Source organism: Equus asinus, chromosome 2 (genome assembly GCF_041296235.1).
Source record: "Equus asinus isolate D_3611 breed Donkey chromosome 2, EquAss-T2T_v2, whole genome shotgun sequence".
NCBI classification, from domain to species: domain Eukaryota; kingdom Metazoa; phylum Chordata; class Mammalia; order Perissodactyla; family Equidae; genus Equus; species Equus asinus.
The window spans coordinates 146,697,281-146,709,308 of NC_091791.1; the positions used below are offsets into that span (position 1 = coordinate 146,697,281).

A 12,028-nucleotide genomic window follows, 5' to 3' on the forward strand; every position below is an offset into this window, starting at 1 on the left:
GATTGAGTAACTGATGGCAGCCTAGAAACTCAGAATTTCAAAAAGTACAGAAACTATTGTGGGGAAGGATTTATGGCTATCACCTGGGGTATGTGAACCCAATCCCTAATGCAATAAGTAAAGGCCATGAACAACAAGAATGCTGTGTTTGGGGAGAATGTATTTACATTCTGTGGTTACAGAAACAGAATAAGAGGCAGTAAGCCCTTGAACTAAACAAAATTGGTGGATAAGGTAGAGGAAGCTGTAGGTGATAGTCTTGAAACATGCTAATGTTGTGTCCCTGTAGGCACAAAATTTGATAAGAATTTGTGAGCATGGGAGTGACACAATTTAATGAAAACGATAAAATGAAACTAACTTGTGAGCAAGATTTGTACTAGGTCCTGGAATCCAACAACATTCCTGTTTTGAGTGGTTTTATATTTTCTCATAAAAAACAAAAACGAGTGCTAAAAGTGACTAAAGGGTCTTAGGTTGGCAATAATTGGAAAAGACACTTATTTCTGGAAAAAAGCTAGATATATGTACTCAAACACTACATTTTGTACTCAGTGATGTTTAGGTTTTATGGTTTACATCTATATGGGTATTTAAATACTTTTTCTATTGAAATTCCTGCAGGAAAAATAACTTTGTTAATGTACGTCTAAAACTTTTTAATCCCACCCTTTTTTTCCTCACTGAAAAGCAACTTTTAATAACAAGAATCTACTGGGATTGTAGAATTGGTTAGAAGAGACATTAGTGTCCAAGAAACAGTATAGGGGAAGAATCTGAAGGCTTTGCGCATGCTTCTTGGATTGAATTGACTCTGGAAATGTGAAAGACCCATACTTTGTGGGATTTAGGTTTGCGTGGATTGGCAAATATGCCATGTGGGCCAAATCTGGCCAAGGCCTGTTTTGTATGGCCTTGAGCTAAGAATGGTTCTTACATTTTAAAACCAAACAGAGTATGTGACAGAGACACTGTGTGGTCTAAAAAGCCTATAGTATTTACTGTCTTGTCCTTTATAGAAAAAATTGCTGATCCCTCATTTAGAGTATAGCCATACTTCTGTAGTAAGTGGGGAAATTGAGGGAAGCATCAGTTTAAAGGGAAAAGTGTTCATTGGGGTCCCATAAGTTGCATGTGTGGTTGGAAAATAAGCGTGGAGGTGAATCTGAAGAAAGCATGAGAAACCAGGACTATATTAATAATCAATCTGTAGTGCTTATTTTTTCTAAGACATTGGATTTGGAAATTTTGTTGTATCAATTCCTTTACTAGTCCAGGCCCCCATTGCCCTTCCCCCAAAAACTAGTGGCTGTGGTTTACTTTCACTTGTCTCCCTGCCAGATTAATCTTCCTAAAGAAAGCTCTGATCATTTCTTATGTTAAATGCTACTTGGGATTCGTTTTTCTTCTGTGTATAACTATCTCAAGTAAAAATGTCAGTGAAAATATTTTTATTTACATTTAGTAGAAAGGCATAAGCTATGAAAAGTATATACCTGTGATTCATTTTTATGAGTATTTCAATTAATAACTATCCAAAGTTTTGCAAGCCACCATTTAGACTTAACTGGGCATTAGTTCATTGCTGTAGAGCAGTCATTTTGAAATCTCTTGGTCTAATTCCTCCATACCTATCCCCAGCCCCATTTGAATAACTATAGTTGGAGTTGCTTCAGACAGTCTATTGCTGAGGAGCAGAAGAGCAGAAAGAAAAGAGGGAAAGCTAATACTGGTTAACAGTAGTTAGTAATTAATAATACCTTTTAGGAGTGGTATGTTAACCCTTCTGTTCTATTTGGTTTTTTCTATGTTCAGAAAAGTATATACAGAGAGATCACATAAGAGTTTGCCTTTTGAAAATATTTCGTGTATTTCTACTTATTGGTTTCAAAAAAGATGTAACAAAGGCGGGTTATTTAAAGTATATCAAGTGATTTTGAAATGCTTATCTTAAATTTCTCTTAAAAAGTCAGTAGAGGCTTTGGAGCCAGGGCGAACTATTAATTGTGTGACTTTTGACGATTCCCCAACTTCTGTGTCTAACTAAGTCTCTGCATCTGTAATATGGGAATACTAATAGTACCCAATTCATAGGATTACTGTGAGCATAGGATGAGGTAATGCATATAAAATATTTAGAAGGGGGCCTGACAAACACACTCATTCTGCTAATTGAAGTTATCTCTTCTTGTTACATGCATTTGAGGCAAAGGGTTTACAAAAGATACAGTGTCAACTGTTTTTAGGCAACATTTTTTACGTGATGTGTGGGTCAATTATATGTGGATTGGGAAACTCGAAATATCTAGTTAGAGAGAAGTCATAGCTTTGGGTTTTCCTGTTTGCAGTGATTCCTGTAACTGGCCTTGAGGGGACCTTAGATCCGTGTCTATGTGGTTATTACAAGAGTTACTGACTTTTGAGGGGCATGAGGCAAGGGCAGATCCTCTACCTACTCAGTGTTATCTTGTTACCTTGCACTTGAGCTGTCTGCTGCATGGTTGATCCAAGGACTCCCACTAAAGAAGAACAGTTGATGCTGCCTGATTGGCAATCAGTGACCCACTCATGTGTTTTTCTAGGAGGCTGGTGCTAAGTGTGGCCTATAGTATTTTGGGAGGCTAATCTCTAGTTGAGCCTATAAACCCTCCTGGTGGGTTTTGTACTCCTTTGACCTTCATTTGTTGTACAAAACAATTTATAAACAGCCACTATCTTCAGGGAGTTTACATTTGAAAGCATATCCCTCAAGGTGTTTTATAAGTAAAAACTTGTAACTATGTGCCAGGCATTGTGCTAAAGATAATAAAAGATCATTTCTGGAATGTTCTACCTCTGACCTTTTCTAAATTAACTGTATTTTAAGTTCTTTTCTTTCTCTTCATGTTGTGAAGTTACACTAATACATACCTACATGTGGATTTCTTTTTAAAAATCCTGTGTAGGAATTGAGTTTTTAGATTCTCTGGTTTGGTGTTTTTCATCAGTTCTGGGAAGGTCTCATCATCTCTTTAAACATTGCCTCTTCCTATTCTTCCCTTTTCTCCTTCTGGAACTCTGATTAAACATACATTTGACCTCCTCATTCTGTTTTACATGTCTTTTAATAACCTGCCTGTGCTTTTAAGCAGCTTTATTGTGGTATAATGCATATACTATAAAATTTTCCCTTTGTAAGTGTACGGATTTGCTGGTTTTTAATAAATTTATTTAGTGTTTTTGTGTGTGTGTGTGTGTGTGTGTGTGAGGAAGATTAGCCCTGAGCTAACATCTGCTGCCAATCCTCCTCTTTTTGCTGAGGAAGACTGGCCCTGAGCTAACATCCTTGACCATCTTCCTCTACTTTATATGTGGGATGCCTGCCACAGCATGGCTTGCCAAGCAGTGCCATGTCTGCACCCGGGATCTGAACCAGTGAACCTTGGGCCGCTGAAGTGGAATGTGCACTTAACCGCTGAGCCACCAGGCTGGCCCCAATTTATTTAGTTTTATAACTACTACAATCCAATTTGAGAACACTTCTATCACCTCACAAAGTCCTTGTTTTTGTTTGCAGTTTATCCCTACTCTAACTCAGCCCATGGCTGTTACGAAACTTACTATTTCTATGGTTTTGGCTTTTCTAGAAATTTTGTGTAAATGGAACATATAATCCTATGTGCCTGGCATTTTCCACTTGGCGTAATGTTTTTGAGGTCCAGCAATGTTACGTGTTATCCTTAGCTTGTCCTTTATTGCTAAGTAGTATACCATTGTATGGATATTTCACCTTGTTGGCAATTATGAATAATGCTTCTGTGAATATTCAAATACAAGTCTTTGTGTGGGCATGTTTTCATTTTTCTTTTTTTTGGCTGAGGAAGATTGGCCCTGAGCTAACATCTGTTGCCGATTTTCCTCTTTTTGCTTAAGGAAGATTTACCTTGAGCTAACATCTGTACCAGTCTTCCTCTATTTTGTATGTGGCACACTGCCATAGCATGGATGTCGACGAGTGGTGTAGGTCTGCACCTGGGAACTGAACCCTGGGCTGCCGAAGCAGAGCACCCTGAACTTAACCACTAGGCCATGGGACCGGTCCCTCATTTTTCTTGGGAAGATTCTTAGGAGTGGAATTGTTGGGTCGTATGTAAGTTCATGTTTAACTCTTTAATAAATGATGAAACCTTTCCTTTCTAAGTGTTTATGCTGTTCTACATTCCTACTAGGAAAGTACTAGAATTCCAGCTTATACATCCTTGCCTGTACTTGGTATTGTCAGCATTTGATTATAGCCCTTCTGGTGTTTGTGAAGTGGTATCTTATGGTGGTTTTAAATTTGCATTTTCCTAATGGCCACTGAAGTTGAGCACCTTTTCATATGCTTACTTGGTAAAATAAGCATATCCTCTTTAGCGTAATGCCTCCTCCTTTCTTTTGCCCATTTGTTAGTTGGATTGATTGGGGTTTTTTTACAGTTGAGTTTTCAGAGTTATTGATATAGGACTTATGTCCAAATATAAAGATATGCTGTTGTTGGGTGGAGTATTCTATAAATTCCATCAGGTAAAATTGGCTGATGATGATGTTTAAGTCTACTCTGGCCTTGCTGGTTTTTTGCCTAATTGTCCTATCAAGGGAAGAAAGAGGAAAAAAAGGGGTTATAAGTTGTACAAGGTTGCATTTCATGGCATTTATCTACTCCCCTGTATTCCCAAGTCCCTCCCAAGACTTCTATTTTGTTAAGTAGTTATTGTTTAACAGAACTCTAAAGAGTTCCACTGTATTCTTAATTAACAATTTGTTCATGCTGTCTTTACCCTTTGCCCATCTTTCATTCATATTGTAGGCTTTATGTGTATACCCATGAACTGCAAATGATTTAGTTAGATAAAAACTTCATACAGTTGATACCAGAGCACTCTGAGTGCTTCTTAATGCATGTATATTTATTTCCATTATTTTAGTAGATTATTTGAATATGTTAAATGTCTAGTTCTGGTATCTGATTTTGGTGGGCTTCATTACCGTAGCATGGGCCTGAGCTGCAGTCATTGCCAGTTGTTTCTCAATAGCTTAAAGTGAGAAATTCCAAACAAATCTTGGTCTCACTTTATACTATCTGTATCTGAATTTTATCAGTCAAGAACAACCAGTAAGAATATAGCAATAAAACAATCACTGATCTGCTCTTTTTTTAACAAGCCAATTCTGATAATTCTAAAAGAGAGAAGCAACCTTTTAAATGACAAATTACAGTATAATTTCAATGCCACTCCTAAATCCTGTGTTTTTTTATAGTAGAGCATACTGAAAATTTCATGAGTTTAAAGCAGTAGATTAAGTTGGTTTTGGTAGAAATTTAACCTCACATCATCATGTATCAGAGCAGCACTACCAAATAATATTTTTTAAGTTACAGGCAGAAGTCACATGAATAAATGTCTTGTCTCTTCAGTTACAAATACTCTGCCCAGCTTCAGTGTGTGGTTGTAGAGTGGGAGAAGGGGCCAGTATAGGAATAACATACCAGCAGTTTAACTGACATGGCCAGATGTTTTGATTCTCGGAACAATGCTCTAAATGTGATCTTGGGGTTGGTTCCATTGCTGTGTAGTTGCATAAGGGAGTAGTGGCAATGGAGATTGCATTTTTAAATACTGTAAGCCTCCTTGAAAAGGTGACATTTCCTCAAAGACTTGAAAGAGGTGACAGAAAGGAATGAGGCAGGGTGTGGATATGCAGAGAACTAGGACCTTAAAGGTTACTCTAAGGACTTTGGCCTTTTATAAAACTCTTGAATAAAATGTGAAGATATTAGAGAATTTTGAGTGTAGAGGTGACATTATGACATATTTTAAAAGGATTAATTTATCTCTTTTGAGGAATAGACTGTAGGGTGGCGTGGATAGTTTCTTCAGTAAGCCAGGCAAGAGGTGGTGATGGCTTGCATCAGAATAGTAGCAGTGGAAGTGTGAGAAGTGTTTGGATTCTGGAAGTGTTTTGAAGTCAAGCTGACAGGTTTTACTCATGAGATTATTTATGAAGTATATAAGAAGAGAAAATCAAGGATGTCATTAAGATTTTTGCCAAAAAAAGAAAAAGAACAGAACTGGAAGAATAGAGTTCCTATTTACTGAGATAGGGAACACTGCATGAGAAATAAATGTTTGGGTGAAAGATGAGTTCAGTTTTGGCCATGTTAAGTTTGATGCCTGTTAGACATCAAAATGAAGCTGTTGAGTAGGCAGTTGGATATATGAGTATGGAGTTCAGGGAAGGCTCTGGCTTGGAAATATAAATTTGGGAGTCATTTAGTGTATTGATGGTAAACTGGATGTGAGCACTAAAAGAATGAATATAATTAGAAAAAAAGAAGTCCAAGGTCTGAGTGAATATAATTGGAAAAAAGAAGTCCACAGATTGGGGAGAAGATGATGATCAGCAAGGAGATAAAAGGAGTGGTCAGTGAAGGGAAGAAAACCAAACTAACTGATGAAAATGTTTCAAGAAGATGAGAATGATCAACTTTGTTAAATGTTTTTGATATATCAATGAAGCTGAGTCCTGAAAATTGACCTTTGGATTTAGAGAAAGTCATTGGTGATCTTGTTGAAACTTATTCCAGGAGAATGATTAGCTTGAAAGCTTAACTAGAGTGGATTTTAGAAAATGTGAGAGGAGAAGAAAAGAGGAAAAAATTTTTCCAATGATCTTTACTATAGATGGAGGCAGAAACATGAAACTTGACGGGGAAGTGGAGTCAAGCAAAGATTTGTTGTATTTTGTGTTTTAAAATGGGGAGAATAACAGCATCTTGCATGCTGATGGGAATGAGTTAATAAAGAAGGAAAAAAAAATTAAGGGAGAATTGGTGGAGAGGGTCCTTTAGTCAGTGAGGAGTATGGGGTCTAGGGTACAAGAAGAGTGGTTGGGCTTAAATAGGAGCACAGATAGTCATAGGAAGGAAGGCAGAATATGGTATAGACAACTCATTGGTGGATAGGTTTGATAGAAGTTTGTAGAGGTTTTCTTCTTGTAGCTTCGATTTTCTCAGTGAAATGGGAGGTGAGATCATCAGTTGAGAGTGAGAATGGGGAATGAGGGTTGGAGGTTTGAGGAGAGAAGGAAATGGTGTGAAATCATACAGGAGAGTGAGAAAATGGACCAAGGAAATAATAGTGCGATTGTTGGTCATCATTAAGGGACATTTGAAGTTTGTGGTCAGAGTTTTAAAGTGAAACCAGAGGGCATTGTTTTTGCTTTTCTCTAGTCATCTTAATAGTGTGTAGTCAGTTATGGAGTAGGTGGAGAATTGGATTCAGTCAGGGTTGGGTTTGCCACGTGTATTCTAGAAGCAAACATGAGTTCTACTACAGTGATGCTAGAGAGATTCCTACTTTTTTTTCAGAGAAGGATGTAGGGGAAGCAAATTCTTCAAGGGAATAGCAGATTTTAGTTAGAATAAGGAGATGGTGGAGGGACTGTGTTAAATGAGCTTTAGAGTGTAGAGCATTTTGCTGACAAAGGACCCTAAGTTCCAGAGGGCATCTTGTGATTTTTATAACTAAGAGATCATGATGTAATTTCCTCCTACCCTGAGTGAATCTATTTAAAGGAGAACAGTTGACCTAGGAAACTGACATTTTGAATGGAGAGACATAATTTGGGAAGCAGAATTAGGATTGGGGGCTAGACTAAGGTTTATCATTAGGGTACCTGAAGGATTTGAGTGGAACTTGCAAACTTCACCCATCATAATTTTGTCTTCTAGAGGTTTCCTTTTGGAAATATAGGCTCTTCCTTTTTGTACTGTCCTGGTGATTGATATATATGTATATATTATATAGGGGATAGAGCCCAAGGTCTTTAATCTACTCAATCCTAACTTATGGAGTTTCACCTACCTCAGTGTATAATGCCTCATTCCTTTTTAATCAGTCATCAGTAGCAGGATATAAAGTCTAGGGATCCAGGCAGAAGCCTAAGTAGTGGTATAAAAAATTAAATTTTCTTTTTAAAGATTTAATTTTTCCTTTTTCTCCCGAAGCCCCCCAGTACATAGTTGTGTGTATTTTTAGTTGTGAGTGCTTCTAGTTATGGCATATGGGATGCCGCCTCAGTGTGGCTTGACGAGCAGTGCCATGTCCACACCCAGCATTCGAACCAGCGAAACCCTGTGCCGCTGAAGCTGAGCACGAGAACTTAACCACTCGGCCATGGGGCCGGCCCCCAAAAATTAATTTCTAAAATCTTTTAAATTTGAAGTAATTTGAGATTTACAATAATTGAGGAAATATGTTAATCTTCTGCTTTGATCCTAGCCTTGTCTTATTCTCCTTATTAATTTTTTGCTTTTTGTACTTTGAGACTATTTTATTTGGTTATTCATGTTTAAGACAGTTACAGAAATCTGGTGAATCAAACATTTGTAATCATGTAATAATCTGCATTATCCCTGTTGATGTTTAGTGTCAATTTTTTTCTGATACTGTCTTTTGATTAGAATTTGCTTGATATCTTTTTCTATTCCTGTACCATTAGCTATTCTGTGCCCTTATGCTTTAGCTATTTATCTTACAAATAGAAGAGAGTTAGGTTTTATTTTTTTAGTTAAATCTGACAGCCGCTTTTAATTAGCTTTTAAATGATCCACTTCTCAGGATAACACTAGCCCCTCTTGAGATTTTTGGCTCACACTGGGAGTCTCAAACGTGATTCCCTTCCTCTCTGGTTATCTGAAGCAACAGTATCTGCACAGCACTGTTGATTTAGTAATCTGAATCACACTGGATTTACAGTAGTCCCTCCTTGTCTGAGGGGGATACAGTCCAAGACCCCGGTGGATGCCTGAAACTGTAGTTAGTACTGAACCTTACATACTATGTTTTTTTGCTATACATACATATTTGAGGTGCGACAGCAAAGCTAGCACAAATTTTTTTCTTCTTCACAATTTCACCGATAGAAGATTTGTTCTTACCCTAGATCACAGTAACCTCAGCATACCATTTTTTTTCTTCCCTTATTAAGTCAAGAACTTTGATCTTTTCACTTAAAGAAAGCTCTTTGCGGCTTCTCTTTGGCATATCCGAATTTCCAGCATCTCTACTCTTGCACTTTGGGGCCATTATGAAGTAAAATAAGGATTACTTGAACACGAGCACTGCGATATCACCACAGTTGATCTGATAACTGCGATGGTTACTAAGTGACTAATGGGCAGTTAGCATATACAGTGTGAATACGCCGGACAAAGGGGTGATTCACGTCCCAGGTGGGAATGGGACAGCATGTGATTACATTATGCTACTCAGAATAGTATGCAATTTAAAACTTATGAATTGTTTATTTCTGGAATTTTCCATTTAATGTTTTTGGACTTCAGTTGACTGTGGGTAACTGAAACCATGAAAGCAAAACTGCAGATAAGGGAGAACTACTGTAGATGGAATGATTCTAATGTTCTAGGTGTGCTGTCCATAAGTAAGCATGTAGTATGTAATAAATATTTAGTGAATTAAAAAAAAGTATGAGACTGTTTCTTTTTAGTATTTATTATTAAGTTATTTCCTTGTAATGTTAGTGGGTTAATTTATAAACCATCTTTTAAAACTTTTTGTTTTAGTCCCAGAAATCCTGGATAGAAAGCACTTTGACCAAGAGGGAATGTGTATATATTATACCAAGTTCCAAAGACCCTCACAGGTAAGCACACTTTTGTTTCTTCTAGAAATTTAGATATAAACTATATTGTTGTTTGTTTATTAAACACCAAAATCATTAAATTATTTGTAGTTATTGTTAATTTTTGTGCTTACTGTTAATTATTCTTCTTTTAGCATTGGAAAAGGAGATATCATTTGCAAGATATCAGTATTCTGGAGTTCTTAGTGACATTTACAACATAAAACCTTTTCTTCGGAGTGTTCCCCATCCCTGAACTCCCCCAAATTATACTAGGGTATTACAGAGATAAGGCAGTTAGAAGGCGGTCTTTTTTTAAACTGATTCACTGATACTGAGAACTTAAAAGTGTTTATCTGTTTATTGGACATCTGTTCAGTACCCAACACTATGGTTCATGCAGAAGAAACCATTATGAACCTAATAGTTGCTGTTTTTATTTGCTACACTGTAGATTTAGATCAGCACCTACGGGAAAACCTATTGTCAGAGACTTTAGGCATCTCTGGTTGACTTTTTGGTCTTTAAAATAGCTTTGATAATAGAAAAATTTACAAGTAAAGGACATTAACTAAATTTCAAGAAAAAGTTGACCTTGTGAGGTATTTGACAAAACATTTTTCCTAAAATTATTTTTTCTGAAGCCTAAAAATAGAAAAAAGCTTAAAAGGGCAGACCAAAGATATAGTTATTTCCTAGCCTACAGAGCATCTCTTTTCATAGGCATGTAGGAAAAATTAATTGACAAAGGCATCTATAAGATTTGTGAATCTTCCTACCTTTCCTATGTATCAAACCTTGTTCTCTATCCAATTATCTTCTCTGCAGCTTGTACTACTATTTGATATATGGCTTTTATAAGAACATAACCAAATAGGTATTTTTATTAACTGATGTATTTTAAATTTATAGCATCTATTGTCCATAGTAGATACTCAGTAAATATTTGTTGAATAGAGTTTCTATACCTTTGTTTGTTATATTACATAAACCTGGTGTTTGAATTCGACATTTCTTTTTATTTTAACAGTGAAAAAAATGTGTATTTTGAATATATCTGTCACTTAAACAAATTTCTATTATAAGAGTAATGTACATGATAAATTGGCAAACTTTTGAGAAGCAGAAAGTTGCCTCAGTACTCAGTTTCGGTACATCAAGACACTCATTATTAATAATATTTTGTTGCATTTATTTTTAATGTTTCCTGAATGCGTAGCTTTTGTTTTAAAATATTGCTGTCTATATGTAAAATACTGTGTCTGCTTTTTAGCAAAATGTTATAGTAAATGTATTTTTTCATATTATAGAAATTTTACAAGATGGTAGTTAATATTTTGTTAGTGTATATACCACAATTCATATACCTATTCTACTCTTGGACATTTGAATTGTTTTTAATTTTTAGCCATTATGAATGAAAATTAGGCCATATAAAGATCTTAGAGGATAAAACGTTTTTTGTATTTAAGGCTTTTTCCCCACTTAGTATATGTACTCCCAAAAAGCTTTCCAAGAGGATTAAAGCAGTATACATTATCACCGGTAGTGATGAGAATGCTTACTTTACTGAAGATTGACTATGGTAACGTTTTCCATCATCTTCAGGAAAAAGTGATAAATAGTAAATGTCTTAAATTGCATTTATTTGATTACTATTGAGAACACCACATTTTTTAATATTCCGATTTTTGGTAAATTGTATCAATGTCTTTTTAGATCATTAAAATAGATGACCTGGGCCCAGCCCGGTGGTGTAGTGGTTTAATTCATGTGCTCCACTTTGGTGGCTTGGGATTCCTGGATTCAGATCCCAGGCGCGGACCTATACCCTGCTTGTCAAGCCACTCTGTGGCAATGTCCCATGTACAAAATAGAGGAAGATTGGTACAGATGTTAGCTCAGAGACAATCTTCCTTAAGCAAAAAGAGAAAGATTGGCAATAGATGTTAGCTCAGGGCCAATCTTCCTCACCAAAAAATAAACAAATAAAATAGAGAAGCTAATGTCTCTTCCAATCATTATTCTATGATTGATTTGAATTTATTACTAATTATTAAATATACATTTTATAACAGCATAACATCACATTTCTTAACCAGAGAGCATAATTCACATTTCCCAGGTCACATGGCTAATAATTCATAATCATAGGATTAGAATTTAGATCTCCATATTTCAGTGTGTTCCAAATAAGTTCTAAAATAAGACACTGTTCTTTCATTGAGAGAATATTATGGTTTTGCTGTACTAAAAAAACAGATTGTATTATTAAGGAGTTTTTTCCCTATTATTTTGTTGATTTAATTTTTCAATAGAAATAATAAAAGTACTCATTTAGGTGTTAAAGAAATACCAGGCT

The 12,028-nt window shown here is 36.0% G+C and overlaps 1 protein-coding gene across 5 annotated transcripts in view; it reads left to right on the forward strand.

Annotated features, from left to right (window-relative positions):
* The window catches only part of TRPM7 (transient receptor potential cation channel subfamily M member 7), a 108,971-nt gene that overhangs the window by 11,679 nt on the left and 85,264 nt on the right, over positions 1-12,028 (forward strand). For all 5 annotated transcript variants that reach the window (XM_014852440.3, XM_070501666.1, XM_070501671.1 and 2 more), the window contains exon 2: positions 9,608-9,687. In XM_014852440.3, the coding sequence (XP_014707926.1) occupies positions 9,608-9,687 (80 nt within the window). The remainder of the gene's footprint in view (positions 1-9,607; positions 9,688-12,028) is intronic.